Source organism: Penicillium solitum, assembly GCF_028829755.1.
Source record: "Penicillium solitum strain IBT 25940 chromosome Unknown utg000001l_segment0_segment0, whole genome shotgun sequence".
Taxonomy (NCBI): domain Eukaryota; kingdom Fungi; phylum Ascomycota; class Eurotiomycetes; order Eurotiales; family Aspergillaceae; genus Penicillium; species Penicillium solitum.
The window spans coordinates 8,520,034-8,540,555 of NW_027072121.1; the positions used below are offsets into that span (position 1 = coordinate 8,520,034).

General features: G+C 50.7%; 7 protein-coding genes across 7 annotated transcripts; 5 read left to right on the plus strand and 2 right to left on the minus strand.

Annotated features, from left to right (window-relative positions):
* Positions 1–259: 259 nt before the first annotated feature.
* Positions 260–2,221, plus strand: N7455_003302 (class I SAM-dependent methyltransferase). The gene is made up of 2 exons (XM_040959352.2): positions 260–1,147; positions 1,204–2,221. The coding sequence occupies exons 1-2, from the start codon at positions 759–761 to the stop codon at positions 2,096–2,098; spliced, it is 1,284 nt and encodes a 427-aa protein (XP_040810218.2). The 5' UTR covers positions 260–758; the 3' UTR covers positions 2,099–2,221.
* Positions 2,222–3,313: 1,092 nt separating this feature from the next.
* Positions 3,314–5,021, minus strand: N7455_003303 (Set1-mediated histone H3-K4 methylation subunit Swd1; the record flags this gene model as incomplete). The annotated part of the gene is made up of 5 exons (XM_040959360.2): positions 3,314–4,400; positions 4,466–4,606; positions 4,674–4,762; positions 4,831–4,892; positions 4,952–5,021. The coding sequence occupies 5 exons, from the start codon at positions 5,019–5,021 to the stop codon at positions 3,314–3,316; spliced, it is 1,449 nt and encodes a 482-aa protein (XP_040810245.1).
* Positions 5,022–5,863: 842 nt separating this feature from the next.
* N7455_003304 (DNA-directed RNA polymerase II core subunit RPO21) lies at positions 5,864–11,315 on the plus strand (the record flags this gene model as incomplete). The annotated part of the gene is made up of 4 exons (XM_040959305.2): positions 5,864–5,992; positions 6,097–6,253; positions 6,326–6,396; positions 6,456–11,315. The coding sequence occupies 4 exons, from the start codon at positions 5,864–5,866 to the stop codon at positions 11,313–11,315; spliced, it is 5,217 nt and encodes a 1,738-aa protein (XP_040810228.1).
* An 885-nt stretch (positions 11,316–12,200) lies between these two features.
* On the plus strand, positions 12,201–14,899 carry N7455_003305 (ubiquitin ligase complex subunit HRD3; the record flags this gene model as incomplete). The annotated part of the gene is made up of 4 exons (XM_040959343.2): positions 12,201–12,237; positions 12,292–12,423; positions 12,502–14,430; positions 14,505–14,899. 4 exons carry the CDS (start codon positions 12,201–12,203, stop codon positions 14,897–14,899), a joined length of 2,493 nt encoding a protein of 830 aa, XP_040810235.2.
* Positions 14,900–15,065: 166 nt separating this feature from the next.
* On the plus strand, positions 15,066–15,911 carry N7455_003306 (putative DNA repair protein Dds20/Mei5; the record flags this gene model as incomplete). The annotated part of the gene is made up of 2 exons (XM_040959289.2): positions 15,066–15,752; positions 15,819–15,911. 2 exons carry the CDS (start codon positions 15,066–15,068, stop codon positions 15,909–15,911), a joined length of 780 nt encoding a protein of 259 aa, XP_040810197.2.
* Positions 15,912–16,212: 301 nt separating this feature from the next.
* Positions 16,213–18,222, plus strand: N7455_003307 (uncharacterized protein; the record flags this gene model as incomplete). The annotated part of the gene is made up of 3 exons (XM_040959340.2): positions 16,213–17,289; positions 17,345–17,755; positions 17,836–18,222. The coding sequence occupies 3 exons, from the start codon at positions 16,213–16,215 to the stop codon at positions 18,220–18,222; spliced, it is 1,875 nt and encodes a 624-aa protein (XP_040810268.2).
* Positions 18,223–18,320: 98 nt separating this feature from the next.
* On the minus strand, positions 18,321–20,357 carry N7455_003308 (uncharacterized protein; the record flags this gene model as incomplete). The annotated part of the gene is made up of 1 exon (XM_040959298.2): positions 18,321–20,357. One exon carries the CDS (start codon positions 20,355–20,357, stop codon positions 18,321–18,323), a length of 2,037 nt encoding a protein of 678 aa, XP_040810243.2.
* Between the last annotated feature and the right edge of the window lie 165 nt (positions 20,358–20,522).

The following is a 20,522-nucleotide window of genomic DNA, read 5'->3' on the forward strand; positions in this document are numbered from 1 at the left end:
GTTTAGCTGCTCCTTCAACCAGTGCTCTGGGATGCCTGTGCATAAAAGTCTTGTACATAGAGACAACATAATAGATTCGATTATAGGATTCATCTGTACGGCGTATGTAGTATAATCGATATAAAGGAATTGAATTGTCAAATATTTCATAGATGGACAGATAATAAGATCAAAGATTCCAAAAGATTCCTATTAAAATGTCCCCCCGATACGAGTACCGGTAGCGCGGATCGTACTTTTCTCTTGTACGGAGTACTCCGTACTTCTGCACAGAATTCTGCACTAAACTTCTTTTCTCATTTCCCCTTCTCTCATCCTTGTTCTGCCATTCTCTTTGCTTTGCTGGCTGCTTTACCCGCACCCCGCTACCCGTGGGCCCGACGGGAAGGAAACCGCAGCTTAACAACCTTAAAACTTCCTTCTCCTCCTCAGCTTTCTCTTTTCACTACCTAGGTAGAAGTTGGAGCCGACGCTGGACATCAAACCGCGCTAATTTGAGCCAGTTTGAACCAAGTTTGAGCCAGTTTCCCGAGAACCTCGAATCCCTGGGCTTCACCCGACCGTGCGATCCGCCCTGTCGCAGAACCTCTCATTTGGCCCGAGCTCATCACACTAGCTCGTGTGCTTTCGCTGTGGTTTAGGGTCTCATACCTAAATCGTTCTTTTTTGCTTGTTTCTTTTTCATGACTGGCATGATCGGTCGATTCACAACTGCCTCGGATATCTTGCGCGATCATTGATTGATTGCCGATATCAACATGTCTTACAGAGAGTCTCCGGGGTCCTTTCCCGCGCCTGACCGCACATCGCTGCCGAAAATGTTTACGAACGGGGATTCCAGGATGCGACACCTGCCTCCCATAAATTCCCCACCCCCGCCCAAACGATACAAGTCCGAGTCGACCCCAGCGAGCGATGCCGGCCACTCTAGATACTACTCGCATTCCATCGCGAGTGATCGAGTCCGATCACGACAACCGTCTTCCGCGATGGACTTGTACACGCTGATCGACAGAGATCCGGTCGATAAAGATCCTCGCAGGAACGCTCGCTTTACTAGCAATGGATCGGTGGCCACACAGGCATCCCACACGTCGAACACGTCTCAAGTATCGCGATCATCTCCGATCATAATGTCTGATCGCAAGTATGTCACTCCATACTCAATTGTGTAAATTCAATGACTGACCCCCGTCCGAACAGGATACCCGAGAAATACCCGAATCACAAAGAAAACGGCCGAATGTATCACGGTTATCGGAAAGGAATCTACCCGCTCCCGTGCGACGAGGAAGAGCAGGACCGTCTCGACATATTCCACAAACTGTTCACGGTTGCACGGGCCGAGGATGGCTTGATCTATGCACCACATCCCCCGGGGTCCAGGATTCTCGACCTGGGTTGTGGAACGGGGATATGGAGCATCGAAGTTGCAAACAAATTCCCGAATTCCTTCGTGGTCGGTGTTGACCTTGCGCCGATACAACCGGCCAATTTCCCAAAGAACTGCGATTTCTATGCCCCGTTCGACTTTGAGGCGCCCTGGACCTTGGGGGAGGATTCATGGGATATCATTCATATGCAGATGGGATGTGGTAGTGTTGCAAGTTGGCCAAGTCTCTACCGACGAGTCTTTCAGCATCTCCGGCCGGGTGCCTGGTTTGAGCAAGTCGAAATCGATTTCCGGCCCCGTGTTGAGGACAAGGATGGTGAACCGGGACGCGCTATGGCTAGCTGGTACTCGACCTTGAAGCATGCAACTGAAGCCACCATGCGGCCCCTCGCCCACAGCTCCAACGAGACGATCCGGAATTTGCAAGAAGCAGGCTTCACCGAGATTGACCACCAGATTGTGGGATTGCCTATGAATCCATGGCATCCTGATTCCCACGAGCAGAAGGTTGCGCGGTGGTACAATTTGGCTATCTCCGAGAGTGTTCAGCCATTGTGTTTGGCTCCTTTCAGTCGGGTTCTTTCTTGGTCCAGGGAGCAGATTGACCGTATTGCATTCGATGTCAAGCAAGAAGCTTTCGACAAAAAGATCAAAACGTACAACCTGCTGCACATTTATCAAGCGCGAAAACCTCTCGAGGAATAACCTGGTGAATCCTACCCACATGGAAATCGACCAAAGGGCAGCTCCTTCAATCTGAAGACGGGGGTGATCGCAACAGTGTTGGCTTCATTGCCCGAAAACCACATCTGCCTTGCCTGATCATCAGATAATAGACCAGGTCGCCGCTCACAGACTTTGGCTGGCCCAGAGTGCACTTGTCACGCTATGTTGAATGTGCTTCTGCTGCAAGTGACTGCAACTAGATGTTCGCTCCAGAACCGACGGCTTCACAGCACAGCTTTATGATTTTTGTTTTGTTTATAGTCCAGGTCCAGGTCTGTATGAGAACCAAGATACTATCTCTGGAAAAGGGGTGGCCTTATAGGTCCCAACAACCGGACTGGGTATTAACATTGTTTAATTGACTTCCTAAGGAGGTCTGGGGGATTGACGGTTGACACGATGTGTATGTATGTTCTTTCAATGCGCTTCTTTCTCGCGCCCACGGCCTACTTGGGTCATGACTATTCTTTTCTTTCCTTCTACGCTACTCAATCTTTTCTTTTTCTTTGTTTCTTTTCTCTGCATGCTGGACTTTGCATCTCGTGGCGTTTTGGGCTTTCAGTCAAGGATTTCAAATCCTTGAGGCTTGTTATATATACCCAGATTACTTTCCTATAGTTTCTGACACTTCCATTTGCTACCTGAATGACGAGTCAATATGTCTCTTTGGAATCTACTTTTGCTTATTTCCTATATTTTTCTCTATTTCTGGTAGTAATAATTTAATGGTCCCATGCACTACTTCGATATATTTATTGAGATGGACCAGCATCTGGAAGACCGCATCGTCAAGTCCAGTGCTACTATACCAGGATTTTATTTACCATATTGTCAATCGCATTATGACGGCAGGCTCTATTAGTTTTTTGCAATTATTGTCGGCGACATTTCTCTATGAAGAAGATCTCACAAAGATATATGTATGTACTCCGTAGCTCTATTGAATACAGTACTACTGCACCTGGACCATTTGAATAATCATACATTCATTGACTACAGCACTAAATCAAACAAAGCGCAGAAGCTTTTCCTCCCAACGCCAGATTGTAGACCAATCACCCCCGCCTTAAAGATGAACGCCGCAATGCAAAATATGCTAGTACAGCTCCAACAACAACGGAGATGTAGGAGGTAGAACAAGGTATCACACACGCAAAAAAAAAAGAAAGAAAGAAAGAAAGTAAGACCTGCCAACTATCGGCGCCGACTCCTGGTAGTACCCCTCGAAGTCCCATTAGCCGCAGGCTTCTCTGCATCGCCATTGCCATTGCCATTCACACCGTCCCTGCCAGCCCCAGGAGTCCTGCGTCGCATAGTTCCGGGCCCAATAGTAACGACATCCTCACCAGAATCACTGTCCTCAACGTCCAGCAAGACAGGAAGATTAAACGGCTCAACACCATCAGCATCTCCATCACCCTTCACTAAATCAAGCGTCACAGCATCCGGGACCTCATCCTCTTGATCCAGTCGTCGCTGATGCACCTGCTCAGCTGGGTGAACATCAAACTCATCCTCCGCCTCCATGTACTCAACGTTCTCCTCGACCTCGCCGAAATCAGGTGCCAGAGCTGACCATTTCTGCGGCGACACGATCGACCAAGTGTAGATGCATCCAGTCTCCAGTCCGCATGCTACAACCATCGGTCTACTGGGGTGCCATTCCACAACGCCGAGTTCTTCGCGTGGTCCCTCCAGGATCTTGACTAGCGAGCCGTGGCTGCGTTCCCACACGTAGATATCCGGGTTCATGAATGTTGTCGCGGTGACGAATTCGCCTGTAGATGAGAAGGTGACGTGGTTCCAGCTGAGTCGGTTGACCACGTCTTGGAACTTATGCTCAACGTGTAGTTTTATCGCGGATGGTTCCAGGTCGATACCCAGCTGCGAGAGGTCGGGCATTATCACTGTGCGGATTACGCGGTCCGAGCTGTTGACTAGGAGGTCGCGTCCGTTGCTGGCTAGTCGGAGGAGGATTACGACTCCGTTGCAGAGGCGCATTGAGTGGATTGTTGTGCAGGTTTGGGTTTCGATGATGTTGATCCAGCCTTTGGAGGTGCCGGCGATTATGTGGTTGCCGAAGGCTGTGAAGATGGTTACGCATGTCGAGTGTTTGGCGTCTTGTGCTGCTTGTTTCGCGGCTACGGCCGGGTCGACTTCTTCGCCGCTTGGGGCTTGCGGTCTGAGGGGGGCGGAGGGCAGGATTCGTTTGATTGGTCTTGTGCCGGAGACGTCTACCAGTACTGGTTGGTCTTCGAAGAGGGAGGCGACGAAAAGGAGGCTGGAGAACGGAACTGGTTAGTTGATATGACTTGACGGATAGTGGGAGAATTGTGGTAGCTTTACTGGTTGAATGGGTGTAGCTCGGCGATGTAGACTGGCGCCTCGAATCGGACTGTGCGGATTCGTGAGCCGTCGTTGAGATCCCAGAGGATGCATTTCCAGTCTTGGGAGGAGGTGAGAAGGTAGCGACCATCGCGAGACCAGCTGGATATGTAATTAGTATTTTGGGGTTTCAATGTAGATTGAGGTGCTTAGTCTGGGGAAATTGTACCTCAGAGACTGGATCTGTCGCGTGTGACCTTGCAATTTGCGCGCCACGCCATTGGTCTCAATATCGAAGATCACCACTGTGCCATCCACCTATAGCATGTCTTAGTCTTTTGGCTGTTGTGTGGTATATGTCTTTCTTGGTATTGGGGTCCACGAACTCGTCCGGAGGCAAGATAATCGCCTTTGTGGTTGAAGCTCAAACATGTCGCATGACCGCTGCCTATGTTGTGTTGACCCGGTCAGTAGTCTTCATTACCAGGAAGCGTGGGTGGAACATACTCAGTTTCTCAGTCAAGGTATCAGGGTATTCCTGCGCCAGGACAAATGGATCGACAAGTGAGAGATTCATTGCGATAGCTGTATGTAGATAGAGGTGGATGTTTGAATTCAAAGTGAATCCTCAGCCAGTTAGATAGGCCAGGATAGTAAGTGGCGTTCAAACATCCAGTGTGAAATCCAGATTGAGTGAAACAGCTGAAGTAACTTCTCTGTAGTGACAATAATCTTGGTTCCTTCTGCCGGTGTCGATATCCATAGAATCTGGAAGATGCGAGGGCGGTGACAAAACCCCATCTAAAACAAACCCAAATCGATGCCTAATATTGATGCCTGCATCATTCACCGCTTCCATTTACTATAGTGAAAGGTACATTGATTCTGCCATTGCCTGCACTTTGGGGAAGGTACCCACACTTCTGCCAAAGCGGTGAGGTCACGTTTAGACGGCAATCATCGTCCAGGGAAAACTCAAGCCCCATCACGGTGAGGCAACCTCAGAACATCACCCTTTCATCTCCCCGACACGCCATCCACCCACCGCCTCCACAACCCAGGAGGATCGCGCCTTCTCATCGCGATACTTCTTCAACATACCGCGAAGACGATCCTCTTTGCCGCGCTCTTTTTCTCCTTCTTTTTTGCTCCGTGACGTTCGGGACCTCTAGGTCGCCGGCGCCCTCGTGGCAAGGGCTGCCCAAGGCCTCAGCCGGCCAGCTGCTTCCACATCACTTTCTTTTCATCGTCGCTACGTGTAAACCTGACTTTTAGCTTACGAGCGAGTCTGTTACTTCCTTTTTCGCGACATTTCCGAGCTGAGCTTCGTCGTTTACACCGGTTTTACGACACGCCTACGTGACCCGTCATCTCCGCCTTTTTTTCATCCACATTTTTCGTCACAATAACTCCGCCATCATGTCTAACGTGTTTTTCCCTTATTCCAAGGCGCCTTTGCGCACTATCAAGGAAATTCAGTTCGGTCTCTTCGCCCCCGAAGAGATCAAGCGCATGAGTGTGGTTCACATTGAATACCCCGAAACACTCGTGAGTAACACTTGTTTTTTTCCCCTGGCGGATGCATTCCTTTTTTTGGATGAGGGTTCCTCTTCCTATGCGCCCCGACGACTTGATTGCTAAGTGATCAACAGGACGACCAACGTCAACGGCCTCGGACTAAGGGTATCAACGACCCTCGCCTCGGTACAATTGATCGTCAATACAACTGTGAGACTTGCGAAGAGGGTCCAAAGGAATGCCCCGGTCATTTTGGTCACATTGAGCTCGCGTCTCCCGTGTTCCATATTGGTGCGTAATAGATTCGCCTCTGTTTCCCCCTTTCGTCTTTTCTGTTCATGCTGACTTCTGGCCCCACTCTAGGTTTTTTGACTAAAATTAAGAAGCTTTTGGAGACAGTTTGCCATAACTGTGGAAAGATCAAGGCCAACACGGTTAGTCATCCCTACTGGGATGGCAAATCTTGAATGGTTTTTGCTGACATGGATACCAGGCCGATTCAAAGTTTACAGACGCCCTTCGTTTCCGCGACCCAAAGCGACGCTTTGACTCAATCTGGCGACTGTCCAAAGATGTCCTAGTATGTGAAGCCGACGCGCCTGCTGATGATGAGGAATTTTCGAAGGACTCCCAGAAGGGCCGCTCGCACGGCGGCTGCGGTAACGCCCAGCCCACCGTTCGGAAGGAAGGAATCTGCTTGGTTGGAACATGGAAGCCTAGCAAGGCTATGATGGAGGATGAGATGGCTCAACCGGAGAAAAAAGTCATTACTCCCACAATGGCCTTGAACATCTTCCGAAACATATCCATCGAAGATGTCCGCATCATGGGACTCAGCAATGATTACGCTCGTCCTGAGTGGATGATTCTGACTGTCTTGCCCGTCCCTCCTCCGACCGTTCGCCCTAGTGTCGTGATGGGAGCCACAAGTGGCGCTCGCGGTGAGGATGATTTGACTTATAAGCTCGCGGAAATTGTCCGTGCGAACCAAAACGTTCAACGCTGTGAGCAGGAGGGAGCACCCGAGCACGTTATTCGTGAATTCGAGTCTCTCCTTCAGTACCACATTGCCACTTACATGGACAATGACATTGCTGGTCAACCCACGGCGATGCAAAAGGGAAACCGCCCCGTGAAGGCTCTTCGCAGTCGTTTGAAGGGTAAAGAGGGTCGTCTACGTCAGAACTTGATGGGAAAGCGTGTCGACTTCTCTGCTCGTACCGTTATCACAGGTGACCCCAATTTGAGGCTGGACGAAGTTGGTGTCCCATACTCAACTGCTCGTATTCTCACCTACCCGGAAGTTGTCACACCATACAATATTGAAAAGCTCCAGAAGTTGGTTGCAAACGGACCTAACATTCACCCTGGTGCACGATACATTGTTCGTGACAACGGTGAACGTATTGATCTTCGCCACGCTAAGCGCGCGGGTGCTCAGCAACTGCTGTATGGTTGGAAGGTCGAGCGTCATCTTGACAACGGCGATTATATTCTGTTCAACCGTCAGCCATCTTTGCACAAGGAATCTATGATGGGTCACCGCGTCCGCGTTATGCCCTTCTCTACATTCCGCATGAACTTGTCTGTCACCAGTCCTTACAACGCTGATTTCGATGGTGACGAGATGAACTTGCACGTCCCCCAGGGCGAAGAGGCGCGCGCCGAGCTTGCTGAGCTCACTTTGGTCCCGAAGAACATTGTTTCTCCGCAGCGTAACGGTCCCCTGATGGGTATTGTGCAGGATACTCTCTGTGGTATCTATAAGATTTGCCGTCGTGACACCTTCCTTACCAAGGACCAAGTCATGAACCTCATGCTGTGGGTCCCTGATTGGGATGGTGCCATTCCACCCCCCGCAATTATTAAGCCTCGCCCCCGTTGGACTGGAAAGCAGATGATCAGCATGGCTTTCCCGTCTGGTCTGAACCTTCTGCGTGTTGACAAAGACGGCTCGCCTTTGGCCGAGAAGTTTAGTCCTCTCAGTGATGGAGGTCTCTTGATCCACGGCGGACAGCTGATGTATGGTATGCTTTCCAAGAAGACGGTCGGTGCCAGTGGCGGTGGTGTCATTCACACCATCTTCAACGAGTACGGCCCTGACACTTGTGTCAAATTCTTCAGTGGAGCTCAAACCATCGTCGGGTACTGGTTGCTGCACAACGGTTTCAGTATTGGTATCGGTGACACTATTCCCGATCAACTTACTATTAACAAGATCGAGGAGGCCGTCCGCAACAGAAAACAGGAAGTCGAGGAGATCACGGCTAGTGCCACTGAGAACACATTGGAGGCCCTTCCTGGTATGAATGTGCGAGAGACATTCGAGAGTAAAGTCTCTCGTGCTTTGAACAATGCCCGTGATGAAGCTGGTGATGCCACGGAAAAGAGTCTCAAGGATCTGAACAACGCCATTCAAATGGCGCGGTCCGGTTCCAAGGGTTCGGCAATCAATATTTCGCAGATGACTGCCCTTGTCGGACAACAATCCGTGGAAGGCAAGCGTATCCCGTTCGGCTTCAAGTATCGTACACTTCCTCACTTCACCAAGGACGATTACTCTCCCGAGTCCCGTGGATTCGTCGAGAACTCATACCTCCGTGGCTTGACTCCTACCGAGTTCTTCTTCCACGCCATGGCTGGTCGTGAAGGTCTGATTGATACTGCTGTCAAGACTGCCGAAACTGGTTACATCCAGCGTAAGCTGGTCAAGGCCCTCGAGGAAGTTATGGTCAAATATGATGGCACTGTGCGCAACTCCCTTGGAGATATTATTCAGTTCATCTACGGAGAGGATGGTCTCGACGGTGCCCACATTGAGAACCAGCGTGTCGATCACATCAAGTGTTCCGATGCGAAGCTCATGGACCGATTCCGTGTTGATGTTATGGACCCCGAGCGAACCCTCGGCCCAGAGATTTTGGAACAAGCCAACGAAATTGCCGGTGACATGGAGGTACAGAGATACTTCGATGAGGAATGGGAGGCCATTCTGAAAGACCGTGACTTCCTGCGCACTGTGGTCAAGGAGGACGAGGAAATGATGCAGCTTCCAATTAACGTCCAGCGTATCCTGGAAATGGCTCGAACCACTTTCCGTATTCGCGAGGGCACAATCAGTGATTTGCACCCTGCTGAGGTCATTCCTCAAGTCCAGCAGCTTTTGGATCGCTTGGTGATCGTTCGTGGTAACGATCCCATTTCGCAAGAGGCTCAGGTTAACGCGACTTTGCTGTTCAAGGCGCAACTGCGCAGTCGTCTGGCTTTCCGCCGCCTTGTCACTGACTATTCGCTCAACAAGCTTGCATTCCAGCACGTATTGGGTGCTATTGAAAGTCGTTTCGCCCGTGCGGCAGCCAACCCTGGTGAAATGGTCGGCGTTCTTGCGGCTCAGTCTATTGGTGAGCCCGCGACTCAAATGACACTGAACACTTTCCACTTTGCTGGTGTGTCGTCCAAGAACGTCACGCTTGGTGTTCCACGTCTCAAGGAAATTCTCAACGTTGCCACGAACATCAAGACGCCATCCATGACTGTATACCAAGAAGGCATGAAGACCCACGATAAGGAGGGTGCCAAACTCCTTCGAAGTCTCGTGGAGCACACTAGCTTGCGCTCTGTGACGGAGTCGACGGAGATTTACTATGATCCCGATATTCAGTCCACTGTCATCGAAAATGATAGAGATATGGTCGAGTCATACTTCATCATTCCTGAAGATAATGCCGACGACGCATCTCAGCAGTCGAAGTGGCTGCTCCGTATCGTCCTCAGTCGCCGCTCTCTTCTTGACAAGGGTCTCACGGTGCAGGATGTTGCTACAAGGATCAAGCAGGCATATCCTCGTGATATTGCAGTTATCTTTAGTGATAACAACGCTGACGAGCAAGTTATTCGTATCCGTCAGGTCCAAGACTACAAGGAGGACGATGACGAAGATGTTGAGTACGACGTCACCTTGAAGAAGCTCGAGCAGCACCTGCTGGACACTTTGACCCTTCGTGGTGTTCCCGGCGTGGACCGTGCGTTCATTAACGAGAAGAGCAAGGTCCGAGTCATCGAGGATGGTACGCTTCACACCAGCAAGTCCGATCCTCTTTGCAAGGAATGGGTTCTGGAAACCAGTGGATCTTCCTTGGCTGCTGTGCTTACGATTCCGGGCGTCGACGCTTCGCGCACCTACTCTAACCAGTTCATCGAGATTTTCGAGGTCTTCGGTATTGAGGCTGCCCGTACAGCTGTGCTTCGCGAATTGACTCTTGTGCTTGCCTTTGACGGTTCTTACGTTAATCACCGTCACTTGGCTCTGCTGGTCGATGTGATGACTGTGCGTGGTTATCTGACTCCCGTTACTCGTCATGGTATCAACCGTGCCGACAATGGTGCCCTCATGCGTTGTTCGTTCGAAGAGACAGTTGAAATTCTGCTAGAGGCTGCTGCGTTCGGAGAGCTCGACGATTGCCGCGGTGTGTCGGAGAACTTGATCCTTGGACAGATGGCGCCCGCCGGAACTGGTGAGTTCGACGTCTACCTGGACCAGAGCTTGCTCAACACCGTCGTATCCAACAATGCACGCTACGGCCTTATGGGTGCGGTCGGCGCGAAGGATGCTATCATTTCCGACGGTGCTGCCACTCAGTACGACACTGGTTCTCCCATGCCCAGCTCCCCGTACATGGCCAGTAGCGACCCCCACTCGACGTTCTCACCTATGCACCAGATTGGCCAGGAGCCTACTGGAGGTCTCACCGAGTACCAGGCTAGCTCTGCCTTTGGTGGTGGGTTCAGTCCCGCGGCTCGCAGCCCCGGCGGTTACTCTCCAACAAGTCCCTTCAATACTAGCCCGACGTCTCCTGGATACTCTCCGTCTTCAAGCTATTCACCAACCTCTCCTGGCATTGGTATGACAAGCCCGCGGATGATGACCTCTCCTGGGTTCTCACCCTCTAGCCCGTCGTTCCAACCAACGTCTCCGGCCTACTCGCCGACCTCGCCTGCGTACGGCCAAGCGTCGCCCACATCTCCTTCCTACTCTCCAACTTCGCCTGGGTTCTCGCCGACGTCGCCTAACTACAGCCCGACTTCCCCCAGCTTTAGTCCGGCCTCGCCGGCGTTCAGTCCGACTTCGCCGAGCTACAGTCCCACCAGTCCCGCGATTGGTGGTGCTCGGCACCTGTCCCCAACATCTCCCACCTCTCCCAAGTACACACCAACTTCACCTGGTTGGTCTCCTACGAGCCCGCAGTCATACTCGCCGACTTCTCCAAACTTCTCTGGTTCCCCGACGTCGCCTACGTCTCCGGCGTACAGCCCGACATCCCCGGCGTACAGCCCTACGTCGCCGCGCCAGTGAACATGGTACGAAGATGGCTTGCCTTTCTCAGGCTCGTGTTCCACATCTGTACCATCATCAACTTGAACCTCAGCCACTAAACAAAAAAGATCTTTTCGCGCTACACATCTCGGAAATGATTGATAATTTTTTTTTCACGATATCGGGGATTGCCTCCCATTCATTGTATCTGTTTAGTCTTTTTTTTTAACCCAATTAACCCCACAACACCTGCCAGTTTGGTTTCAGCCGCCATTATTTCGAGATTGCTTTGCTTTTCCCGGCGCACTATTCCCCGATCGCGAATGCCAGGACCGCACATACATCGATCAGGATCGAGGACACTGTCCACGGATGCTGTGAGATAGGAGTGTGGGCTTTGGTTGCCCTTGGGGAATTGCCCAAATCCTTTTTATTGCATGGAAAGCGCACCGGGGATGTATTTTGACTGCTGCTTTCTGTTTTGTACACACCCTCTAGAGGGGACGAGTAGATTTCCAACAATGTTTATGACATTTCCAATCTTTTTCTTATAACTCGTAGTAGCTAGATTGTGGGCTTTGACAGCTTATAGATTCTCACCGCTTCTACAGATGGCCTATAGAGAAGTTTAGGTTATGGAAGCTTGTGTCCTAGTATTATGTATGAAGTGAAGAGCATGTGAAATGAGATAGACAAGAAGGAGGTTCGTACACATTGTAGAAGAAAGGCGTAGAAACTATACATACATAGATACGATGTAGTGATTGGCCCTCGGCAAAATGAAGCTCCGTCAAGCCAAGTGGCCCGTACTCTGGAACTACATCATATCGCGATCCCCAGCTCTGTCGCTTTCGTGATTCACATTGCTCTGAGAGTCGCAATGTGCTTCACACTCCGACATAAAACCAGTAATTTGCAGGCATTATGAGGACGCCGGTCTCACACTTTCTCTCGGCCCTGCGTAAGATTTGCCCGCACCTGCAGGACTGCAATGGAAGCTGACACCCCTTTCTAGTGTTATTGCAGACATGCGCAGCTGGGCCTGGTCAACCGCTCACCGACCAAACAGCGTCTGGGGAAATCGGTCACGATGCAGACCACGAATTTACGTTCCAGACAGGGGAGGCGGAATCCCGACCCATGACTCGTGAGTAGAGACAGCTTCCGTGCCTCGCGCTTTGTCGATCGACGCTTGATACTGATCGACATTATTGTCTGATGATAGAACGAGTTGAGAATGCCTGGGATACCCTTCGCACAATAAAGAACCCAGTCCTCCAATCCGACAAGTCGAGAGGATTACTAGGGACCGCCGTGTACTATGGACGCCAAACAGTCCGACTGCTATTCTTGAATGGCCCTTCGACCGAAAACCCCGAGCGAAAACCGAACAAACATCTCGTGGGAGCAGTGGAGGAGTTAAGGGCAGCCGCAGACGAAGACCGGGACCCGAATGCGATGTTCCTGCTAGCGGAGATGAACTTCTATGGAAACTTCTCCCATCCCCGCGACTTCAAAGAGGCCTTCCGCTGGTACCACGAACTTGCATGGCTGGACGGAAACAACACAGCGCAGAACATGGTCGGGTTCATGTATGCGACGGGAATCGGCGGTGCGGTCGAACCAGACCAGGCAAAGGCCCTGATGTACCATGAGTTTGCAGCCGAAGCAGGGAACATCCGTTCGGAGATGACACTTGCGTATCGCTACCACACTGGCATTGGAACACCGAAGGATTGTGATCACGCGATCCATTACTATAAGAAGGTTGCGGACAAGGCGATCGAGTACTACCGTTCAGGCCCTCCGGGTGGTAGGGCTTTGGTTCGAGAATCTTATCGTTGGGCAGATGAAGAAGGTGGTGTCTACGGTCCAGGAGCTAGTGTATCGAGCTCGGGCCAAAATGCGCGGGACCCTGCCAATGCCGCCCCTGAGGCCAGCGTGGAAGATATCCTAGAGTACTTGGACCTCATGTCCCGGAAGGGTGACCTGAAGGCTACGTACACCCTCGGTAAAATGAATTTTGAGGGCGCCCGGGGCTTGCCGCGGAATTTCCGACGGGCTATGAGGTATTTCAAGGTTGTTACTAAGAAATATTGGAATAAGGATGGATCTGTCAACTCAAACCCTCCTGCAGGGCTTGATAAGCTGGCGTCCAAGGCCGCAGGACATATTGGTCTTATGTACCTTCGCGGGGAGGGGGTTGAACAGCACTTCCCGACTGCCCTCACATGGTTCCGGCGGGGTATTGCGAACGGGGACTCTCTGTGCCAACATTGGATGGGTCTTATGTATCTTAAGGGCTATGGGGTTCCTCAGGATGGCTTCAAGGCATCTCACTACTTCAAAGCAGCGGCAGAGCAGGATTCCCCAGCGTCGGAATCACGATTGGGCGCTCTTTTCTTGGACCAAGGAGATATCGCAACTGCAACACGTTACTTCGAGCTTGCTGCCCGCTGGGGGTGGATGGAGGCATACTATTACCTAGCTGAAATGGCCCACTTCGGTGTTGGCAGACAGCGGCACTGTGGCGTGGCCGCCGCCTACTACAAAATGGTTGCCGAAAAAGCAGAGATCGTCCACTCAGCCTTCGTGGAGGCAAACGCTGCCTACGAGTCTGGTGATAAGGAGAGTGCTCTCATTCCATCGATGATGGCAGCAGAGCAGGGCTATGAGAACGCACAGGCAAATGTGGCTTATCTTCTTGATGAACATCGCTCTGTGCTCTCGCTCAGTTCCATTCTCCCATGGGCTGAGAAGGCTCGGTCCTCCTTGATGCGCAATGCTCGACTGGCGTTGATTTACTGGACCCGCTCTTCTAAGCAAGCCAACATCGACTCCTTGGTCAAGATGGGCGACTACTACCTGTCTGGAACGGGTACACCCGCCGACGCTGAAAAGGCCTCCACCTGTTACCATAATGCCGCTGAAGCCCACCACAGTGCACAGGGCTATTGGAATCTGGGCTGGATGCACGAGAATGGCGTGGCAGTAGACCAGGATTTCCACATGGCCAAGCGGTATTATGACTTGGCTCTCGACCTCAGCCCCGAAGCCTATCTGCCAGTGAAGTTAAGCTTGATCAAACTTCGAGTTCGAGGATACTGGAATCGTATCACCAACGGGAACATTAATCCCATCCATGAGGAGGACGGTAAGCTCATCTTTCCCACCGACCCCGTGAAATACATCACGTCTTCTTAATTTCTTACTTACGTTTATCCACAGACTCGAAACCCCGCCGCACCTTTAAAGAATGGGTCAAGGCTTTCATCGAGAACGACGAGGAGGGCTATTACGAAGACCTTTACGAACAACAACGGGGAGAGGATGATGAATATCGTGCCTTGGAATCTGAAGGCCACGAGGATGGCTACTATGACGACCTGGACCTCGATATCGACGAGGGAATGCTTGAGGGCCTGCTGATTGTCGGATTGGCTGCTGCGCTGTTGGTTTTGGTTTATTTCCGTCAACAGCAGCAGCGTAACCGACAGAATGAGAACGCCCATGCCAATGTCAATGCCCAGAATGGAAATGGGAACGCCAATGATCGTGGATTATTCCCTCAGCCTGGCGATCCTGATTTTGGGCAATGGGTGGCAGGAGGAGTCGGTCATTGAGATTATAGTGTATGCATTTCAGCGTGACCTTTTTTTTTGTAGATAAATTCCAATTGCTTATCGATAAGACTACATCTCCGCATTTCACTTGGCTTCTCCAACTTTTTTTTTGGCCTTCCTTTCTCTCTGAAACCATCGAAATTCCTAGGTCTACATCCAATTGACGATGGACAAGCCATCTAGTAAACGTCGTCGCACCGACGCAGCTACCGCTCTCTCAAAGCCGTTCAAGTCCCCGCTACGCAGACCTGCACCAACAAACACAGACGACACGCCATCTAAGCCTGTCGCACCCAGGACTACCGAGGACACCGAAGTCCCAGCAACTCCTACCATACCTGTAGAGACGAACTCAATATCAAATTCACCAGATCCGACGACAAATCCAGTACCTCCTAAGCGCAAACGCGTGCCACAGCTCTTTCCCCAATTCCCCTCACAATCGTTCCAAACCTCCGACCCAGAGATTTTAGAACTGCAAAAACAGCACCGAGAGATCAAGTCGAAGGTTGACACACTCATCAACGAACTCGAGATAGCAACTCAGGCCCTCAACCTCGAGACTAACCCCAAATACATCGAGATTCCAACTCTAATCACCAAATGGCAGCTCGCCAGTCAGGACGCAGCCGACGAGGTATTTGCCGGTGCCAAGGAACGGGTCAATGGCATGGGAGGGATGGCGGCTTGGAAAGAGCGGTCGAAGCGTGATGCAACCCGATGGGATTTTGATGAGGAGAAGCGTGAGCGGGAGCACGTTGACGAGGAAGAGGAAGGTGTTGATAACTACGGTGATGAGAATTCTTCTGGTCATCCACTGAACAAGAATGATGTTGAGGAGAATCAGGATGAGGTACGTGTTGCGATATTACTGTGATTTGGGGTCCACGGGAATCTGTGTGCTAACATTGTTACTTAGGAGTTCACAATGGAGTTCATGCTCAAGAGTCTGCATGTTGATCCTAAGTTGATTGGATATGATACAAAAGCTCAAAAATGGATCAAAAGCTGATTGTCGCTGTCGGCTGCTTGACCTGGTGAGAGGGTTCTTTATGGGGTCGAGACGATCATGAATGTTATGACCATGGGCTTTATTTCTGACCTGATTTGACAACCTGACAATGCTCAGATCTTACAATTATATAGTTTACAGGCAGTATATATAATTAACAAAGCATTTCTTACCAATATCGCCTAGACCTTCCTATTACAGCAACCTAATACGGAACTGATATCGCATCGGCGCGGATCAACTCCGTTATCGCGAGTCTCCCCGCATTTCCTCTCACTTACTACATGTGCCCAATTGCTGCATGTCGCGCCCTCTGAAGCATAGAGATATAGCATGCGCTCGCTGTTTCCGACACAAGCGGAAATGTGATCATGCCAAACCTTCATGTGGCGAATGTCGCCGCAAGGGTGCTGAATGCTTGCCTGCTCGGTCTCAGAAAGCGGGAGATAACATCACAATCCCTTTGGAATACTTGAAACAGCTCGAGAAACGGGTCGCAGAGCTGGATCGTGAGTCCAGTGCCACAGAAACAACGGTGGAGACATGTGATGCTGGAGTCCAGACGGATTTTGAAGATCCAGAACACAAGCGCAATCCTCTAGGCAATGGCTCGGACTACCTGATGGTTGATCAGAATAGTAGCGGGGTAGGGAATGACGGCTCTCTCTTACTTCTATCAGACTTGCAACACAGCAGCCAAAGATCACCTCGAGCATCTCCATCGTCCTTCTCGCCTGGCGCATTCTCTTTGTTCCCGGAGACGACTTTCGACGTTCCATGGATTGACTTAGCACCTTCATATCCTTTGACTGAAGATGACTCTCCTTGGTTGAAAGAGCTCTACACAAATGTGTATTTTTCCGTGACTCACCGCGAATGGCCTTTCTTGAACGAGGCAGCCTGGAAATCATGGCATGCCGAAGCAATCCTGGATGGCCAGGATGAATGGAAAGCCTTCTTTCTGCAGATGGTGTATGCTATTGGTTCATCCCTCTGCAGTATCTTACAGCGAGACTCCTCGCACTCCGTCCGGTCAAAGGAGTATTATGCCTCGGCCATGAGATATTATCCATATGTTGTGGGTCATTCGTCTATGGTCTTACAAATCCAAGCTTCATTGTTCATGATACTCTACGCTTTGCATTCTCCTTCTTCCGAGGATATCTCAACGATCGTCTCTTCTGTGTTACCTTTCTGTACAGCTGCCATGACAGAGATCCAGAAGCACGTATCGATATGCCGCGACAATGGGTCCATGACTGAATCTAGTGAAGTTTTGCCCGAGAACATGTTCATTACTTGCTATATGCTCAACGAAGTTATTGTCTCTGGGTGGGATCGACCAGTATCAGCTGCCTACAAGGTTGTTGACGATGACGTGAGTTGTCCCCAAATACTTTCTAAATAGCCTCTCACAGTCACTAATAACTTAGATGTGCACTCTGGGAGATACCCTCCAACCAACCATAAGCACAAACCCCGCCATAAGCCACTTGTTCCGACTACGCAAAATCCAAGCCAACATCAGAAGATCGCGGGAGAACCGGGCTCGCCATCCCTCCGCCAGATATAGTAAAGACCATAGCTCCTCATTCAAATCCGCTCTTGATAGATGGCGACAAGAGATTCCACACTATGAATCGGACAATGACCAGCACGGCTATCTCCATCCTATATGGATGCGAAAGCTTTATGTTTACAGTCTCTTGATCTTGATGGACGAGAAACGCGATTTCATTGAGATGGACGGAACAGAAGAAATTCTCGCGACGATTGCGGAAGTTTGCCTTAATTTCCGGCTGTTGCAGGAAGAAGGACATGTGATGTGCTTTACCTGGTCTGCAGTATGTGTCAACCCCCGATTTTCTTCCTTCTATTGCGATGTACTTGAGGTAATCCGACTTTACTAACAATCTATCATTAGCTTGTATTCCAATTCCGAGCAGGAATCATGATGCTTTACATTGTCTGGGCGACAACCCATATCACTGATATTCAGGATCAACAGCGCATCAGACAGAACAACCAACAGGCCATTGCTACATGTGCAGCTAATCTGGCTGGCTTTGTCGACCGGTGGAAGGACGTAACGCCGTATATGAAGGTCTTTGAGTTCCTACGACAGAAAATCATGTGGAATTCTGGTACATTTGGAGTCAATTCCAGTGCTCTGATATCACTGGACGAGGCTGAATTGCACTTGGAGCAGCTGAGGAAGAATTATTTGCACCGAGCTGTCTTGGGAATGATTGAAGATATGATGTATGGGAGGAGTATACATCAAGACTTGTTAGAGGATGATTTTAAATAGAGATTGTAACATGAGGAGGGCTTTGTACTCGTTTTAGGAGTTCTACATGCTCAAATAATGGAAAGAAAATTGTATTTCCTTTTGGTGACACTAGGTCTTCATAATAAGATCAGCTTGCCCGTTGTCGAGCCGGTCTCTGTATGAGCTGTGATAACTACGATAGTCTGCGTTACAGCAGGACTCGACCATCTCTTCCATGGCTGGTCACGTTCCGATGCGGGATAGGAAGCTATGACAAACCATCTATCGCCCTCTATGACCGGTTTAAATGGTTGACCATTGACATAACATTGCATACTCCCCAGCTGTGAGTCCTTGGGTACCACTGATCCCTGTATCTGGACCACAACCGTGGAATCGTGAATCTCCTTCACTTGACTCTCCACCACCAACTCAACAGTCGATTGAGAGGCCCATGGCTGAGCGTCTTGATCACCCTTGATGCAATCAGAGTCAAGAGCAGGCACGAGCGGTGGCTGAACACGGCCCTTCATCGCCGTCTCAAAAGCAAAGCCATACTTAAGCAGACTGTTATCATCATATGCTTTTCCAGCGAACGTAAGATTAACTGGTATCCCCGTATCTTCCATGATACCCATAGGAACGGAGATAGTAGGAACTCCAAGATGACGGATAGGTCTATTTCCATTGGAGTACTTGACGCCATTACTCCACGCAAACAGCGAAGCCGTCTCATCGCAGTCCGCATCAGCAGCCCCGATATCACCATTCGCCGGGAAAACCACAGCATCAAGCCCAAGTCCATCCATCCAGTCCTCAAGGGTCTCCTTGCGTGCATTCTCAAGAGCCTGGATTCCCTGCTGAATACCGGGGACGTCATAAATAGACGCTGGCCTCTGGTGCGGGTATTTAACCATCTCATCCCACCGCAGCGCATTAGCCGCATCAGGCGCACCCTTCAAAGACCCCGGCGCAAGCGGGAAGATAGTTGTCGGGTCAACCTGGGAAAGAGTCTCGAGGCCCTTTTGGCCGTTGTTGATCAGGAAGTCATCCCAGATGTGCGCGACCAGCTCGCTCCGCTCCAGTGCGGACCAGCCTTCTGGTAGTCCTGCGACGGTGACGAGCTGGCCCTTGTGTGCGTTCGATTCGTAGGTTGTCACGAGTGGGAAGTCCGTTTCGATTACTTCCGCACCACAAGACTCAAGAACCTTTCTGGCGTTCTGCCATAGCTTGATTATGGAGGGTCGGGTGTTGACTTTGCTGGCTGGGGATAGAGAAGAGTCATTGCCTCCGATGTACATTGACGGTATACCAATGCGCTTCCCGCGCAAGGATGTGCTATCTTGTAGTTCTGAAAAGGATTGCGGTCGGAGTGTATTGATAGAAGGGAGGGATATGAGTTTTTGTTCTTGGTAGAAATCTCCTATTGGGGCTTCGTCGGACACGGCCAGAACATCTAGGACGTGGAACATATCTGCTACAGTCCTGGTATGAGGCACAAGAACGTCACAAGTCAAGTAAAGTGGCCAGACACCACGGAGAGGAAGCAGGCCTTTTGAAGGTGTGTATGCAACAACGGCATTATTTGACGCCGGCGAGCGACCCGATGAAACAGTCTCACTGCCTAGAGAAAAGGCACAAAAGTTGGCCGCCGTCGCGACCGCCGATCCATTTGATGAACCGGAAGCATACGCCGCAGCCAGGTATGCAGGATTATACGGACTCTCCGCACGTCCATAACACCCACGTTGCATACCACCGTACGCCATGGCGGGCATGTTCGTCCGGCCAAGAAGCACGGCGCCGGCCTCGCGGAGAAGTTTGATACAGGCAGCATCCTCGTTGGCGATGAGGGTCTCGAATGCAGGTGATCCGCTCGCAACGGTCATGCCCTTGACTTTGATACTGTCTTTTGCGAGGTAGGGAATGCCCTCCAATGGACGCGGGGGCAGACCAGCTGCGCGCCGGGCATCGGAGGCGGCTGCTTCATCGAGGGCGGATGGGTTTAGGATTGGGATGGCAGCGAGCTTTAGATTGTCTGCGTCGTAAACGCTGATTCGCCGTAGGTATCTTGATGCCAAGCCCACGCTAGAGAGCAGCCCTGACGAGAGCGCGGATTGGAGCTCGGAAATACTGGCGTCCAATAGTGAGAAGTCTTGGGTTTGGTGAGCCATAGCGTCGAGGGGTATTGACTTTCTTGGACTGCAAAATACAAGTAAAAAGCGAGTGATAGGATTGAATGCTTGAGTGATATAGAGCTACCTGGGTAAGTAAAGCGGAGAATAGTCCGCTTTCCCCACACTTTACACCTGCGGACTATTGACCGCCGCTCCTATCTC

What these genes read in the sequence shown, in the direction of transcription:
- N7455_003302 (XM_040959352.2), top strand. Translation starts at nt 759, where the DNA reads ATGTCTTACAGAGAGTCTCCGGGGTCCTTTCCCGCGCCTGACCGCACA. An exon ending in ATCATAATGTCTGATCGCAA is followed by an intron (nt 1,148 to 1,203) that starts GTATGTCACTCC and finishes CCGTCCGAACAG; the next exon opens with GATACCCGAGAAATACCCGA.